The sequence below is a fragment of the Mus pahari genome, chromosome 6 (assembly GCF_900095145.1).
Source record: "Mus pahari chromosome 6, PAHARI_EIJ_v1.1, whole genome shotgun sequence".
NCBI classification, from domain to species: domain Eukaryota; kingdom Metazoa; phylum Chordata; class Mammalia; order Rodentia; family Muridae; genus Mus; species Mus pahari.
Genome location: NC_034595.1, coordinates 83,816,976 through 83,835,101, shown reverse-complemented (window position 1 = coordinate 83,835,101; position 18,126 = coordinate 83,816,976). Strand labels below are relative to the sequence as shown.

Sequence of the window (18,126 nt, the reverse complement as noted above, 5' to 3'; positions counted from 1 at the left end):
CACGCCTTCAATTCCAGTACTTGGGAGGCAGAGGCAGGTAGATCTCAGAGTTTGAGAGGCTAGCTACAGAGTTCTAGGACACCCCGGGCTACACAGAGAAACCTTGTCTTGAACCACCAGAAAGAAGAAAAGAAAAAGGAAAGAAAGAAAGAAAGAAAGAAAGAAAGAAAGAAAGTAAATTTGTGTTTTTTTCAAGACTGACGTTTTCTCATCGAGACTAACCTAATTTAAGTGTCTGTCTGTGGAATATTTCATATTTGATTATTAAGTTGCATAGTAAGCATAGGAACTGATACAGATTCTTTTAACTGCAAATCTCTGTTTACTTAAATCAAAATTAGAATTGGAATTGGGCATAGTTGTACACGATAGCATTTGAGAGGCTGAGGCAGGAGGATTATCATGACTTAGAAGCAAATCTAGATGGCCTGGTGTGTTCAAGGTAATCCAGGGCCACATTGTGAGTCTCTTTTCAAAAGGAAAAACGGAGAAAGGGAAGGAGGAACAGAGGAGTTTAAAACCAGAGCCTGGATGTGATGAATCACTTCTGTAACCCTAGCTCTCAGGAGGTCAAGGCAAGACAGTCTCCATAGGTTCAAAGCCAGCCTGATCTGTGAGTCTTAAAGCAAAACAACAACAAAAAAGGTGTTGGTGTGGTCTAGGAGCAGTTTCCTTGGTAATAGCTACTGATTTAGCCGTTGATTAGGCATTGGGCTCAAGGGGATCTTTGGAGTCAATAATTAATAATGTTACTAGCTACTGTTTAAGTACATCGTGTGCCAGGCCATATGAAAAGTACTTTACATGTATTATTCTAATCTGTAACAATCCTGTGGAGTAATTACAAACATTCCCAGTCTATGAGCTAGGAAACAGACTGAGAAAGGCTAAAGAATTGCCTAGCTGAGTGTGTGGGTTTTTTTTTTTTTTTTTTTCGTAATAAGATGAACATCTTCCCTGTTAGATTGTTAGCTTGCCTGAGGTAGGAAATATGGTTCATTCATCCTTATTTTTCTGCCATTACCTTAGTCCCAAGCATATGATGAGTTCTTCCATTCAGCGTGCGACAAGCATTCTTTGAGCATTGATGTTCACTGGTGATGAGCAGAGAACACTTTGCTATGAGCAGAGAACACATTGCTGCCTGGCACCGTGTGGATGTTTGCATGCATTTCCCAATAATATCAAGTAATAGCAGGTGGTACAAAGGAAAGGGAACAGGCTAAGTGCATGGAGAGAATTGAGAAGGGACGAATTATCATCCTCTGGTGAGGAAGGCCTCTGTGGGGAGATGATTTATTTTTTCCAAGACAGGGTTCTCTGTAGCCCTGACTGTCCTGGAACTCAGCGATCCACCTGCCTCTGCCTCCTGAATGCTGGGATTAAAGGTGTGCACCACCGCTGCCTGGGTAGGATGATGTTCGAATGAGCGGATTTCAGAATGGAGGGAGCATGGTGAGTAGTGGAGAAAGGCAGTGTGTGCTGAGGGCAAATGCAAGGACTTTCATGTGACAAAGAATAGCAAGGAGGCAGGGGTGGCTGGATTAAAGGGAGGGAGCAAATGGGAAAAGACATCAGAGAGGTAGCCAGGGGTCAGGCAGGGCACATGGAAGCTTACTAATTGTAGTCGGTTCATTTGAGTGAATGAGGTCTCTCTGTCATTTTGTTTGTTTGACTTGGTTTATTTTGTTTTGTGACATAGGGTGTCTCTGTAGCCCTGGCTGTCCTGGAACTTGCTCTGTAGACCAGGCTAGCTTCAGACTCTGTCTTCAAGTGCTTTTTTGTTTTTTGTTTTTGTTTGTTTTTTTAAAGATTTATTTATTTATTATATGTAAGTACACTGTAGCTGTCTTCATACACTCCAGAAGAGGGAGTCAGATCTTGTTACGGATGGTTATGAGCCACCATGTGGTTGCTGGGACTTGAACTCCGGACCTTCGGAAGAGCAGTTGGGTGCTCTTACCCACTGAGCCATCTCACCAGCCTGCTTTTTTGTTATTGAGACAGGATCTCACTATGTAGTTCTGGCTGACTTGGACCTTACTATGAGACCAAGCTGGTCTGGAACTTATAGAGATCCACCTGCCTTGGCCTCCATAGTGGTGGGACTAAAGGGATGTGGCACTACACCAGGCTCTGCATTATTTACTGAAAAACTAAGAAACTTGAGCTTTTAAATGTTTGTGAACTAAGTTTGGATTTTCCCTTGGCTACCTGCTAGTTTTGTAATGTTTTGGTGAATTTTGCTTTACGTCTCCTGCTGTTTCCTGGTCTTTGGTTATAATTATTTCATAGGGTTCTGAGAACTAACTGAGATAACTTATGTGAAATGCTAAAACAGTGTGTGCTTCAAGATGGGTTTCTGTAATTCTCACCTTTGGAAAGTGCAGGCAGGAAGTTGGAGTTCAAGGCCAGCCTCAGCTACATAGCAAATTTGAGACCAGCTTGGCTATGGGAGACCCTGTCTTAAAAAGACAGTGCCTACTACCTACTGAGTGAATACATAAAACATGTTATCTGTCATTTGATTCTTTTTTCTTAAACATAACAAGCCAGTTTTTTTCTCACAGTTTAATATCTACTTATATTCTATATCCCGTAATTAAGCCAAGCTTTTTGACCTTGTCCCTAGAGCAGTACTGGTTTGGTGGGATGAAGGACCATGCATTATATATTTCTTTTTAGACAGTGCCTGGCACAGCAGTGGATGTATTGGCATTCAGTATGTACTTAATTGATTTTATCATTGCTAAGTACATTCTTCTTGGTCTTGAGATTGATAATAATAGCTGTCCTTAGTTGAGTGCTTTTATGTGGCAGACGGCTTTCTAAACTTAGCCCAAATCATCTCATTTCATTCTCACATCAACCAACCGAAGCTTCCCTTGTTACTGTCATTCCTTAGGTGAGGAAACAGGACAGAAGACAGTCATCATTTACTTTAGATCACTCAGCTGGGAAATGTTAGAAGCAACAGTCAAGCATAGGCAGTCCTGCTGATCATGTGCTCTACACCCGTGATTCTGTCCCTTGAGAGGCAGAGTCAGGGGGATCAGCACATGGAGTTCAAGGGCAGCCTGGGCTAAACTGCAAGTTCTGGGATACTCTAGCCTACATAGAGAGTTCCAGGTTATGCAGGGCTACATATGGAGAACCTGTCTTAAAAGCAGGAACACAGTCTCAATTCAGAACCCGTGTTCTTTTTTTTTTTTTAATTTTTTTTTTTCTTTAGAACCCGTGTTCTTAACAGCCACATGTGCTGTCACTCTGTACAAAGTGGGGGATTACACCTTTGGTTGTTAGTATACAGATTTACTATTCTGTTTAGTGACTGAATTTTTGGTGTGTGTGTAAGTGTGTAATAAAAGGTCTCATGTAGCCTTTAACTCCTGACCTTCTTGTCTCTGCCTTTCAAGTGCTGAAGATATGTACTATATCACTCCTGACAAACTTTTTCAGAAGTTAAATCCCAGCCGTCAAGAGACTGAGGCAAGAGGATCAGGAGTTTGAGTCTAGCCCATCAGGAAATGGAAATAATTTGTTCAATTTATAGAGACCCTATCTTTATAATGGGGGGTTGGGGATATAGCTCAGTCTCAATAAATGTGTGTATCTGTGATGCCTATGGTGAGGAGTTTTTTACAATTTCTTTCTTTCTTTCTTTCTTTCTTTCTTTCTTTCTTTCTTTCTTTCTTTCTTTCTTTTTTTTTATCTTTGTTTTTTCCTTCTTCTTTTTTTTTTTTTTTAAGATTTATTTATTATATGTAAGTACACTGTAGCTGTCTTCAGACACTCCAGAAGAGGGTGCCGGATCTATTTACAGATGGTTGTGAGCCACCATGTGGTTGCTGGGAATTGAACTCAGGACCTTCAGAAGAGCAGTCAGTGCTCTTAACCGCTGAGCCATCTCTCCAGCCCATTTTTACAATTTCTATGTAACGTCATTGTATAAGCCTAATTTTGTGTATAGAACATTTCAATTGACTTCATTTTCATAATCAATGCAAAGACCTTGTTTGGTCTAGATAGCTTTTTTAGGTCTGTGGGTTTCCTTTATCTTATCTTTATCTATCTAAAAGACCTTGTTTGGTCTAGATAGCTTTTTTAGGTCTGTGGGTTTCCTTTATCTTATCTTTATCTATCTATCTATCTATCTATCTATCTATCTATCTATCTATCTATCTATGGGTTGTTTTGGTTTGGTTTGGTTTTTTTGAGAGAGGTTTTCACTATGTGTTCTTGGTTGGCTGAGAACTATAGAGTTTTGGCTGCCTCTGCCTTTTGAGTGCTGGGATTAAACCACGTGCTACCACGCATGGCCTTGTTTTATGTTTTAGTACAAGTAATGCTTTTTACATTAAATATGTTTGTTTATGAGTGTTTGCCTGTGTGTATGTATGTGTTCTGCATGCATGCCTGGTACCCTCATAAGTCAGAAGATGGGAGTCAGGTGGAACTGGACTTACAGATGGTTGTTAGCAGACATGTGTACTTGGAATCAAATCCAGGTCCTCTGCAAGAACAGCATGTTTTGAGTGTATTGAGTTAGAGCATTAGATTGTCTCAAAGAGAATTATTGTCCAATCTGTGTGATGGAAAATAACTTACAATGTGATTAAATAGGTTTAGACCGTAGTTTGTGGGGAGATTTAGATTTTGCTGATATTTGTTAAAAGTGGATAAGGAGTTGAAGTTAGAATTATTCTTGGTGTTGATGTTAGCGATAATGTACAATAATTGATTTACTTCATATTCTTTTAAAAAAGAGCTTTAGCCAGGACTCACTTTTAAAAGGGGAGGTCAGTGATAGGAGAGGTTAAGGGCTAGTGGGTTTGTTTTTGTTTTTGTTTTGTTTTGTTTTTCCCAATCTCTATAGATATCTGAGATTGCCTTGAACAGATCCTTCTTGCTTTTATGTACTAAGTGCTAGGATGACAGGCTTGTGCCACCATGCTAGACCTAGGCATAGGTATAAAATTGACAAAATTGCATACACAGAACAGAAGGGGTTGTCTTTACATTTGGTATAAACCAAATGTAAAGTTTCTAATATTAGGAGATACTCAATTGTCTTTATGTAAATTATTTTTAAATTTATTTTATGTGTATGAGAATTTACCTGTATGCATATGTACCATACCTGAAGAGACCAAAGAAGGTAGGGTGTTGAATCCCCTGGAACTGGAGTTAAAGACAGTTGTGAGTTGTCATGGAGGTGCTGGGAATTGAACCTAAGTCCTCTGAAGAACAGTAAATGCTATACTCTACTGAGCCATCTCTTCAGTCCATACCCAGAGTATTTTACCAAGGGTGGGGATGTAGTTCAGAGCACATGCTTAGCATGTATGAGATCCTTGGTTTACTCCCCAGATGATCTGCACATGCACAGTCATATTACAAAACATTGTGTCTATCTACTTTATGTGCTGGGGATTGAGCTCAGGACTTTACATATATAGTAGGCAAGCATCTACCACAGACACACATCCCTAACAGTACCATGTCAATCAAAAGGGGCTGAGGAGATAGGTCATTTGAGGATCTGTTTGATCTTCAAAGGCAAGCCATAGTGTATGGCACTTGAAGGATGACACCCAGGGTTGTCAACTGACCCACACACTCCTACACATACTCCTCAACCCAAAATAAAACTTTCATTTGCTAGAATTCTCGGAAAAGGAGTGTTCTGGTTTATAGACTTGGCTCAGGGGTTAAGAGGATCTGGGTTCAATTCCCAGAACTCAGATCGTGGCTCACAAAGACCCATGACTCCAGTTCCAAGAGATTTATTTCTTCTCATTTCCTCAGACACCAAGCACACAAGTGGTGCACAGACATACGTGCAGGCAAAATATTCATACACATAAAATTAGAAAAATAAATAAATAAAAGAGTATTCACATTAATCAAGTGGACAGAAGATCCTTTTAGATTTAACTCATTTTAATGAAAATATCTTCCAAATGTATCATTTTGATATTTTAAGCACACTCAAGTGAAAATAAATGTCTGTGTAAATGTTCCTGTTTTGTGCTTTATGTTTTGGGAAGGCTTCCTTTCTTGGGTGTAAGCTGTATGGGCCAGTGGTCCCTAATCATTAGTCACAGTTCCTCATGCTGAGCTTACAGAATGCATTCTGAAAAAGCTCTGCCTTAGTGTAAGTAAGTGAAAGACCCTGTCATCCTTTTGGTTTGGATTTTAGAGCCTCTGATAAGTCTGGATGGGAACTTGTAGGAAGATATCTTAGCATTCAGTATTATAGAGAAGAGGGGCTGGGGAGATGGCTCAGTGGTTAAGAGCAGTGGCTGTTCTTCCAGAGGTCTTAAGTTCAATTCCCAGCACCCACATGGTGGCTCACAACCATCTATAACTGTGGTCCCATGGGATCCAGTGTGCAAATATACATGCAGGCATATAAATAAATCTTTAAAAAAAGAGATTAAATTCCTTGGAAAAGATGGATGAGCATAATCATCATGGCTCTAGGAAATTTAGACTTCATTTTATTTGTTTTGTTTTTTTTGTTTGTTTGTTTGTTTTTTCGAGACAGGGTTTCTCTGTATAGTCCTGGCTGTCCTGGAACTCAATCTGTAGATCAGACTGGCCTCGAACTCAGAAATTCACCTGCCTCTGCCTCCCAAGTGCTGGGATTAAAGGCATGTGCCACCACGCCGGGCTAGACTTCATTTTAAATAAAGCAAACAAATCAAAACCTCTCCTTGCTCATCAGCACCCAACTAGGGTCACTTGGGTGGGCATCATTAAAACTGGGTCCTGTCCCACTAACCGATGCTAAGACCCTGAGCTCAGTAAATGTTAACCATACAAGGAGCATGTGGACAAGTGATCCAAAGAAAAAAAGGAAGAGAGAGAGAGAGAGAGAGAGAGAGATACAGAAAGAGCCAACAAAGGCTACATTCATTCTGGTGCTTAGTAAGCAAATGACTTCAAAGTTCCCAACTTGACTTCCCCAAACTCCTTAACTAGGAAGTTCACATGATTTCAGCAAAGGAAGCCAAATAGATGAGAGGAAAAGCTCTCTGTCATTTGCAAATACCCAGAAAACAGCTGATTATTGAGCTTCCCAGAGTATTTAGTGCTTTGATGGTAATCCATAGCTGCTACATACCTTGGTGCACTTTTAGATATTCTCACTTTACCTTTTGTTCCTCCCCCAAAACAGTTTCTCTGTGCAGCCCTGGCTGTCCTGGAACTCGCTCTGTAGACTAGGCTGACCTGGAACTCATAAATTCGCCTGCCTCTGCCTGCCGAGTGCTGGGATCAAGGTGTGTGCCACTACTGCCTGACAACAGCCTACTTTCAGAACAGTTTCATTCTGTAGTCTAGGTTGGCCTTGAGTTTCAGATCTCCCCTGTCCTCCTGAGTGCTGGCTGGCAGTCAAGTGGCTGTCTGTCTTTTTATTCATTTAGGTTTATTTATTTGGGCTTTTGAGACAGTCTTGCTTGTGTAGCCCTAGCTGCCCTGGAACTTACTATGTAGACTGCTCTGGCCTTGAACACATACAAATCAACCTGCCCTTGTCTCCCAAGTGTTGGGATTAAGGAAGGCATGTGCCACTCTGCCCAGTTTACACCTTGCATTTATAAGATTAAGAAAGTCACATGTAGAGTATCTCTGAGGCACTCATTTGGGTTACAGAAAAACTACATTATTACCCACTATGCATACTTCAGGGTCTAGAGTGTTTCATTGTGACTGACTTTGGGAGTCAACAGTGTGGGAGGACTTGGAAATCATTTAGTCCTCATAGTAGCAGTGTCTAATCAGAGGGTAGGGGATGTAACTCAGTTGGCACAGTACTTGCCTGACACACACAAATCTTTAGGTTTAATCTCTAGCACCACAAAAGCTGAGCATGATAACCCATGCCTGAGATCACCCTAGAACTCCAGAAGTGGAGGCAGAAAGATAAGGAATTCAAAGCCATCCTCAGTTATGTAGGGAGGCCAACCTTGGCTAAGTGGAACCCTGCCTCAACAAACTACAAGATTTGACAAGAAAAATTGAAAATTCCACACATGTAGTAAGTCTTCAATAAACATTTAGTTAAATCAGGTTATAATCTGCAAGTAGTGAAAAAGGCCCAGCAAAATAAAATAGCACACCCAGTTCTGTACATCTGTTAATGGTTAAGTATGACTAAGATGGTAAGGCTCCGTATTCTTAGTTTACCTAGATTCTCATCTTTTCCCTTACCATGAATGCCATGAAGTTGAAGGGAAGAGGTTGACTTAGTCAATATCCTTGCTCGCACTGAGTATGCAAGGACTCCTGTGAGTATGGAGGCATATTCCCAGAAATGGGAGGGCACTGGGGAAGGGAGCAGGTTAGAGCCAGGATATCAGTCTGTCTGGAGTTAGGTTAAGGTACTGTCAGATAAACAGGGTGGGGCAAAGTGGAACCCTGGGGAATCAGACCAGCCCTGCGTGACTGCATTCTATTTCCTTTAAGACTCAGCCCTTGGAGAGCAACATTATGTGACTCAAAAGCATATAGTCTTCGCAACCAGCCCTGTGTTTGAATTCTAGTTATGGCATGCCGTTCATAACTCATCAGTAGCTTGCGTTTAATTAAAATCTCATTATAATTGCACAAGGTCCTCTATAACCTGGCTTCCCACTACCTCTTTGGCCAGTTCTTATCTCTTGCTCACTCAGCTTTAGCACCTTGGCTGTATCACACCATTGGCTCTCCTTTTGAGGACTTTGCCCTAGTTAATTACTCTCTTTGCCTGGACTTCCCCCTCTCCATAAGTGCCTTACCCTGCCTGGCATTTTCTTTAGGTCTGTCCATTACTTATGTGGCCACTTATGTGAGTGAGTACCCTCTGCCTACTCCTTCACCTCCACTTCAGTTTATTTCCTTTGGTAGGATTGTTATCACCTGGTGTTTTTATTATCCACCCTCCGGATCATAAGCTTCCGGAAGCAAGTGTCACCTAGTGTATAGGACAATGTGGAGTAAGCACTGTTCTCTGAATGAACAAGTCAGGCCTGTCACTCTTGGGCTTCTTTTGCTCACATGAAGCAGGCGCATGCTAAAGCCTTATAGCATTGGTTAAGGTCAAATAGAAGCAAGCCAAGTAACTAGTTCAGTGTCTGCATAGTAAGTGCTCAGTGTTCCTCTTTTTGAAACAAGGTTTCATGTGACTAAGGATGGAAGTCTTTCTCCCATGTTTCTGGGTTCAAACTCAGGTGTCAGATTTTACAGCAGATAGATGTCTTTATCCACTAAGCTGTCCAACTAGAACCAGAACGATAGATTTTTTTTGTTGTTGTTGTTTTGTTTTGTTTTTCGAGACAGGGTTTCTCTGTATAGCCCTGGCTGTCCTGGAACTCACTCTGTAGACCAGGCTGGCCTNGAACTCAGAAATCTGCCTGCCTCTGCCTCCCGAGTGCTGGGATTAAAGGCGTGCGACACCACTGCCTGGCTAGAACGATAGATTTTTAAACTCCAAACTTTTAGTAAGTGGACATCCGTTTTGCTTAGCTCTGGAAGCACTGCATATGTATTACCTATATGATATTGACAGTTAGACAACAACACTGGCTTTAACTAAGCCTGTTCTTCTGTAGTGTGATAGCATGAACATTTGACATTATCCAGAGGGAACGGGAAAGGTGCTTGCTCACAGAGGCGCTACCTTTGTCTGTGCAGTGTTATCTCTTGAAATTCTGCTGCAACTTAAAAATATGTTTCCTTTGTTTTCACCCTCGCCCACAAGATAAGTGAGAGTGGAGACGGAAGGAAAGGCTGTGCACCATCAGCTGTAAACACCAGCTTGGCAGTGATGGCGCACACCTTTAATCCTAGCACTAGGGAGGCAGGAGCAGGTGGATCTGAGTTTAAGATCAGCCTGGTCTACAGAGTGAGTTCTAGAACAGCCAGGGCTACAAGGAGAAAGCCTTCCTTGAAAAAAACAAAACAAAACAAACTTAACAAAACTAGTTGTAAACATCACTTCTTGCAGACAAACTAAGAATATTCTATTAATGAGTTCTGTTCTTTAAGTATCATGAGTTTGCTTGTGTGAAGACTTGGGTTCAATTCATAAGGAGACAGACAGACAAGCCACAGGCATGCACACGCATATATACACATAATATACAGCTATCCACCAGCTTAGTGTATCTTTCCCCACCTTCTCTGACAACGTGGGGAAAAAAAAAATAGAAAGCAAGGCAGGAAGAAATCAAGGGCTCTGTCTCTTTGTTGCAGAAACTAGTGCCGGAACAGGGATAGGAAGGTTTCAGGCAGAGCAGTACTAACATGTTCCTTATTGATTGGCCTAGACCTCTGCAGGCAAGGAGATTAGATGTCAAGGATTCAAACATGAAGATTCCCAGGCTACCAGAGATCTAGGGGAAAGAAAGTGCTGAGTAAAACTGAGTATTTGACTGTGATGCCATGTGGGAAAAGAACCCGTTCCATTGGAGTCTGTATGCCTGGGGATGAGTTTTTACTGGGTTACTTTTTTGTGTGTGTGTGTGTGCATAAATAAGATACATTTATCTATTTTCTAACTTTCATTACTATGAAACTTATATTACTACTTTTCATTACTATGAAAGTTAGAGAGTATGTATACAATTTAATAGAGTACTTGATACTAGAAGTGCTTAGTCAGTGTCCATCTGTTGCTGAAAATGAACTTGCATTGTTTTTCTAAAAAGCATTTGCTGTAGAATAGCTTGTTTGTATTGATGGATAAGCTTGTTGTTTTTGAGACAGAATTTCCTGTATTCTAGACTAGCTTTGAATTTGCTATCAAGGATACCTTTGAGCTTAAAGGCATACATCACCCTGTTTTTTTCATGCAGTGCTGGAGAGTCAACCCAGGGCTTCATGCATGCTAAGCAAGCTCCCTACCAATTAAATTACATTTGTAACCCCCATGGGTTAAAATTGTTGAAAGCTTGTATAGTGACTCAAACTTTTAATGTCAAGAAAAATGGGATTAAGCCAGGTGGTGGTGGCGCATGCCTTTATTCCCAGCACTTGGGAGGCGGAGGCAGGTGGATTTCTGAGTTTGAGGCCAGCCTGGTCTACAGAGTGAGTTCCAGGACAGCCAGGGCTACACAGAGAAACCCTGTCTCCAAAACACGAAAAAACAAAAACAAAAACAACAAAAAAATGGGATTAAAAAAGAAAATCAGGAGTTCTCCCACTAGACCATTTATTCTCTCCCTCATAATTCCTTTGGGTCACTGAGAATAATTCTTTTCTTATTTATGGCTGATAACCCAACTAGACTAAATTATCTGGAGTCTAACTCATAGAGTGTGAGGCAGGAAGATAGGAAGGAGATTGAAGCTAGCCTAGGCTACAGATGGAGACTCTGTCTCAGAAAAACAAGATATTGTTGGAGATTGTTGTAGCTTAGAGACTACAAAGCTGATGAGTGCTTCCTTGCCTTTTTTATGCTACTAAGATGGAACCCTTGGCCTTGGGCATCACACTACCAGTTTCCCGCCTTCCCGGTCCTAATAGGGGTGAAATGTTTAGTGTCATGGGACATTTAGAAGAATTATTCAGTTCTTTGGAGAAGATAAATAGAACCACCTCCTGAACCTTGCAAAAGCACTGTGGAGGAATGTGTTTGTAAAGATTTTAGCTTTCACATGGTTCCTGTTAGTTGCATGTACGTAGGATATGGGGGACCAGTGCTCTGCAGAGTAGGGTGCTCGTGATGAATGTGTTTTTTTTTTTTTAAATAAATCTTTCTGCCTTCTTTCTAGCTGCTCAGATAAAGAATTTGATGAGCCAACTTGGAACTAAGCAGGACTCAAGCAAACTCCAGGAAAATTTGTGAGTAGCTTCCCCAAAAGGTTGGGTTTTGTGAGGGCCCCACAAGGACATAGGCCTTCCTCAGGGAGGTGAAGTCAGTGGGAGGTGATGGTTGGGTGGTGATAGCTGGACCTGGAAGAGGGGAGCAAAATATTTTAATGGATCCAGATTTCTGCCGCCTTGAGCTGTTTCTTACCTACCTTGGTCTGATTTGCAGAGTAGTTCAGAGCAGGGACCCCCTCTACTCTCAGCCGTCTCAAGGAGCTGTATCACTATAACCCTGACACGCGACTCCTGATGATTTAGTCTACTTGGATTTCCAACTTTAAATAAGACACAGTTATTCTCAGTGACACAAAGGGAGAGAATAAATGGTCGTGGGAGATCCAAACCTTTTTTTGTGTGTGTGTGTTGTTCTTTTTAAATCACATTTTTCTTGACTTTGTTTTAAAAGTTCTATTCTTGCTGAGCGTGGTGGCGCACGCCTTTCATCCCAGCGCTGGGGAGGCAGAGGCAGGCAGATTTCTGAGTTCGAGGCCAGCCTGATCTACAAAGTGAGTTCCAGGACAGCCAGGGCTATACAAAGAAACCCTGTCTCGAAAAAACAAAAACAAAAACAAAAAAGAACAAACAAACAAAAAAAGAAATGGCTTCACTCTAAAACCCTGGCTGCCCTATAACTTGCTATTTAGACCATCTAGCCCGGAACTCCTAGCGATCTACCCACTGCTGGCTCCCAAGTATAGGTAGGGGTTAAAGGCATTTACCATCACAGTAGGCAGTTGGTGCTTTCCTGCCTTGTCCTTACTTGGTGGAATGTTTTCTTGAAAGGCCCATCACAGGCTAATCATTTTCTTTCTTTTTTTCTTTTTTAAAGATTTATTTATTTATGTATGAGTACACTGTAGCTGTCTTCAGACACACCAGAAGAGGGCATCAGATCCCATTACAGATGGTTGTGAGCCACTATGTGGTTGCTGAGAATTGAACTCAGCACTGACTGTTCTTCCAGAGGTCCTAATGTTCTAATGGCTCTTCACTCCTTGTACTAGGAGTTCCTGAGCACAAAGTAATGATAAGAGAGCTCTTAGGAAGCCACAGCATCCTGACCCTGTCTTTTCTCTCTTAGGCAACAGTTACAGCACTCTACAAATCAGCTCGCCAAGGAAACAAATGAGTTACTGAAGGAATTAGGGTCCTTGCCCCTACCCTTGTCTGCATCAGAGCAGGTTGGTATTTTCTGTTTTGTTTATTAATAGAGGAGGACTTTGTTCTGATGGAGTGGTAGTACATAGAACAAAAGTAGGGCTTTGGTTCTCAATAGACATTCTCTAAACCTTAATTTTCTTATCACCTTCCCCAGTTTCATTTCTGTTGCTATGATGAAATACCACAAGAAAAAGCAACCTAAAGGAGAATTCACAATACCAGATTATAATCTCTTATTGTGGGAAAATCAAGGTAGCAGGAACTTGGACACCTAGTCACATCTCATCCACACTCAAGAGGAGAGAAATGAGTGGGTGTGTGCTTTTCTATTCTCACGTGCTGTGCTTAGCTCCATTTTTTTACTTTTTCAAAAAAGTTTTTATTATTTTTATGTATGTGAGCACACTGTTGCTCTTTTCAGACACACCAGAAGAGGACATTACATCCCATTATAGATGGTTGTGAGCCACCATGTGGTTGTGAGGAATTGAACTCAGGACCTCTGAAAGAGCAATCAATACTCTTAACCGATGAGCCATATCTCCAGCCCCCCTGTTTTTCTTCTCCTTTTTTTTTTTTTTTTTTTTTTTGATTTTTTGAGACAGGGTTTCTCTGTGTAGTCCTGGCTATCCTGGAACTCACTCTATAGACCAGGCTGGCTTCAAACTCAGAAATTAGTATTTTTCTACTCTTACACAGCTCATGATCTCCTACCTAGGGAATGGTGCTGCCTATAGTGGGCTGGATTCTCCCACACTAGTCAGTTAGTTAAGACAATTTCCTATAGACATGTTGACAAGCCAATTCAATGTAAACAATCACTCATTGAGATTCTTTTCCCAAATAATTATAGGTTGTGTAAAGATGACCTTTAAGCTACCCATACAGAGAGGCAGTATGACTATTGTGGCAAAAATGTCTTACCAGGTGTAGCAAAGTGCCTGGCATCTATCATGTACTGAGTGTGTCATGGCTACTGCTCTTATTAATAACACATTACAATGTGTTTAGCCAAGGAGGAATCTCAGGAATCTCAGCTGGGCTTGCAGACTGGGTCTTTAGTTTGTTTTATGCCTCATATCTATAAATTTGGACTAAATAGCTTTTACATCTTGCAGTCACTTTTGTATCTCAGGTCACCCATAGGTCTTAGGATAAAGGAATGCTCAGGGAAGCCTTCTTTTCCAGCTGGAGATGTTCTGTCATTGAGTGCTTATCTGGCTTGTGTGCAGCATCAGTGACAATCATTTTAGTGCATGTGTCCTCCCTCTGGTTATCTCTGTGTGGCTGATTGGTCCTTACTCATGTTGAGGCTTCAGAGATCAGCTTGTTCTCTTTCCATCCATTTCCTCCACCTTGCTTCCAAATCATCCCTTTCTCCTAGCTGTGCACTGAAGGAGTACACATTTGCCAGTAGTTTCTATATTATTGACAGAGGAGTCTAATTGCCTGATGCAGGCAAAGTCTTATAAGTGCTTGAGAATGAAATACTAGCCCCAGCAAAATATAAATAGAAAGTTAGGTCCGCTACCAAAACCTTCATTTAATGTGTTCATAGTTTTGTATTATGCATGCTGTTGTTCCCTCCATTAGCCTCGGTTGTTAAGAACACAAAATAGAGTTGCAAACATGCTCTTCTCGGTGAAATACAGCTGTGCTGACTTCCCTTTGCCCTTCTGTGTCTGACCGGCTCAGCCCCATTCTCCTCTTTCACCAGTACCCTGTATGTTAAGCTCTCAACCTGTGGGAGTCCAATGACCCTTTCACAGGGGTCACATATCAAATATTCTGAATATCAGATATTTACATTACAATTCAGAGCTAGCAAAATTACAGTTATGAAGTAGCAATGAAAATAACTTTATGGGCTGGTGAGATGGCTCAGTGGGTAAGAGCACCCGACTGCTCTTCCAAAGGTCCAGAGTTCAAATCCCAGCAACCACATGGTGGCCCATAACCATCCGTAACAAGATCTGACGCCCTCTTCTGGAGTGTCTGAAGACAGCTACAGCATGCTTACATATAATAAATAAATAAATCTTTAAAAAAAAAAAAAAAAAATTAAAAAAAAAAAAAAAAAAAAAAAAAAAAAAAAAAAAAAAAAAAAAAAAAAAAAAAAAAAAAAAAAAAAAAAAAAAAAAATTAAAAAAAAAAAAAAAAAAAAGAAAATAACTTTATGATGGGGATCACCATAACATAAGGAGCTGTGTTAAAGGGTCGCAGTGTTAAGAAGGCCGAGAGGCTCTGTGTTAGACTGTATGTCTTGCTTTCTGTCTCCCATGCACACATGCTGTTCACAGAGCTCATCGTTGATTACTGTGGCCTGTTTTTGTGCCCCCTTCTTTTGAGACAGTATTTGACTGATGGTGCCCAAGATGGGTTTCTTTCAGCCTTCTTCACTGATTCTTTCTCAAAGGTGGCATACCCCAGAGTTCTGCTATTGATCTTCCGATTTCCTTTCCTCAGCCTTTCATTTTCCCGGGTTTGAAGTCTAAGTCATTCTGACTTAACCCTCTTCCTCTGTCTCTAGTCACTAAGTCATAATGTGTCTTAAACTCCATTTGGTGACCCAGTCCCTACCATTATGTCCTCCTACCCATTAAACCTAGATTGTTGTAGTACTTTTTTAAATTCTCTTTCCAGCTAGCAAGCCTCACAGCCTAATTTCTCCACATTAGTAGGTTGTCCTTGCCAGGCAGTATCCCCAACTCTGTTGGTCTGCTCCTCAGAGGTGACCCTGAGTGCACTAGTTTGACCCTGCTTCCCTGTTTTTCTGTTTTAACTCTCTTATGAATGCACCTTTGGGTCCAACCAAACTGCCTCTTTTTGTTTGTTTGTTTGTTTGTTTTTTTCAAGACAGGGTTTCTCTGTATAGCCCTATCTGTCCTGGAACTCACTCTATAGACCAGGCTGTCCTCGAACTCAGAAATCCGCCTGCTTCTGCCTCCCAAGTACTAGGATTAAAGGCATGTGCCACCACTGCCCAGCAAGATTTATTAATTTTATGTATGTGTCTACACTGTCACTTTCTTCAGAAGAGGTCATCAGATCCCATTACAGATGATTGTGAGCCACCATGTGGTTGCTGGGATTTGAACTCGGGACCTCCGGAAGAGCAATCAGTGCTCTTAATCACTGAGCCATCTCTCCAACCCCTTCTTTTCTTTTCTTTTCTTTTCTTTTCTTTTCCTTTTCCTTTTCCTTTTCCTTTTCCTTTTCCTTTTCCTTTTCCTTTTCCTTTTCCTTTCCTTCCCTTTCATTTTCTTTTCTTTTCTTTCTTTCTTTTTTAAGTTATGATATAGGAAAATAAACTTTTAAAAATATAGTATTGGCTGGGCAATGGAGGCACATGCCTTGGGAAGCATAGGTAGGTGGATTTCTGTGAGTTTAAGGACTGCCTGGTTTACAGATGGAGTTCCAGGACAGCCAGGGCTGCATAGAAAAACCCTGACTTGGAAAACCATTAAGAAAAGAAGAGGCAGAGGAGGAAGAGGAAGAAGAACAGGAGACGAAGAAGACATTATTTAAGTCAGATCTGTAGCTCAGAGCAGGTTCTCAGTTTACAGTTTTTGAGAGAGATAAGTAGTGTAGTGAAGGTAGCGTGTAGGTAAATTAAGTAGTTGTTTTTTTGTTTTGTTTTGTTTTTGTTTTTTTGGTTTTTTTCAAGACAGGGTTTCTCTTGTGTAGCCCCGGCTGTCCTGGAACTCACTCTGTAGACCAGGCTGACCACCACGCCCGGCAATAAAGTAGTTTTTTTTTTTTTTAAGTTCTTGAAAATTTTAAAACTCAAAAAGAAAAACTGTAAAGAATAATGGTGGGCTCAACGGTTAAGAGCACTGATTATTCTTCTGACAGTCCTGAGTTCAAATCCCAGCAACCACATGATGGCTCACAACCGTCCGTAATGACATCTGATGCCCTGTACTGTTATGTCTGAAGACAGCTACAGTGTACTTAAATATAAGTAATAAATAAACCTTTTTTTAAAAAAAAAGAATAATGGTAATTTTGAGGAAAACTAATAACTTAGTATGGGAAAATGGTTTCTATACCCTCCCTTAAAAAAACAACAAAAAACAAACAAACAAAACTATTTAGATGCTCTGAGCTCAAAATCCTTTACTATGCATTTCGATTCTCCAGGGACCAAATATTCCAAATTGCAGTTCCCTCTGAGTATTGTGGTAAATGCACCTAGCTCCCAAGTTCATCCGTGTGCTCTGACCTTGTCTAAGGGGCTATCAGTGTGCTCTGACCTGGATCATAGGGCTAGCCGGGAGTGTGATTCAGGGAGAAGCAAGCTTAGCATTGAAGGTAAAGCCTATAACTTTTGTACTTTGAAATCTCTAAAGTACGTAATTGTTCTTTTAATCAGTGTTAAACCAAAGAACCCTGAGTTCACTTGAGATTTCAAGTTCTCGTTTACTTTCTTCAGCGCCAGCAGAAGCTTCAGAAGGAGCGGCTCATGAATGACTTCTCGTCGGCCTTGAACAATTTCNAGGTTGTGCAGAGAAAGGTATCTGAGAAGGAAAAGGAGAGCATCGCGAGAGCGAGAGCTGGATCTCGTCTTTCTGTAAGTTCATTCCCAAGAGAAGGCCTTTAGCAGCCCAGAGGGTGCAGCCCAGCACACCCCCTTCTCCACCTGATACCGGCTTTATGGTCATGGTCCGACTGAAAGACAGATTTACCTTCTCTCATTTCGTATTTGTTTCTTACTCAAGACAGATTGCCAGAGTGTCATCTTATAGATGTGTTTGGAGCGCAGGCATGCTACTCCTTAGTACTGTAGCTAAGGCAGCTCTTATTTTGTGTATCTCTGACATGTTTTTGGATAACAGCAGCGACAACCATCTGTTTTCTAGGCAGAAGACAGGCAGAGAGAAGAGCAGCTCGTCTCATTTGACAGGTAAATCATCCTACATGCTGGATAGTTACTTGAGTCCACACCTTTGTATCTATTTTTCTTTTTGGTATCTTTATGGAAGTTTTTTGTTTGTTTGTTTGTTTTTTGTTTTTTGTTTTTTTGGTTTTTCGAGACAGGGTTTCTCTGTATAGCTCTGGCTGTCCTGGAACTCACTTGGTAGACCAGGCTGGCCTCGAACTCAGAAA

The 18,126-nt window shown here is 41.1% G+C and overlaps 1 protein-coding gene across 1 annotated transcript in view; it reads left to right on the top strand.

Annotated features, from left to right (window-relative positions):
* Window positions 1–18,126, top strand: part of Stx12 (syntaxin 12) — a 28,072-nt gene that overhangs the window by 2,054 nt on the left and 7,892 nt on the right. The window contains 4 exon segments of the mRNA XM_021199655.2: window positions 11,760–11,829; window positions 12,938–13,037; window positions 17,453–17,590; window positions 17,880–17,923. Coding sequence (XP_021055314.1) covers window positions 11,760–11,829; window positions 12,938–13,037; window positions 17,453–17,590; window positions 17,880–17,923 — 352 coding nt within the window.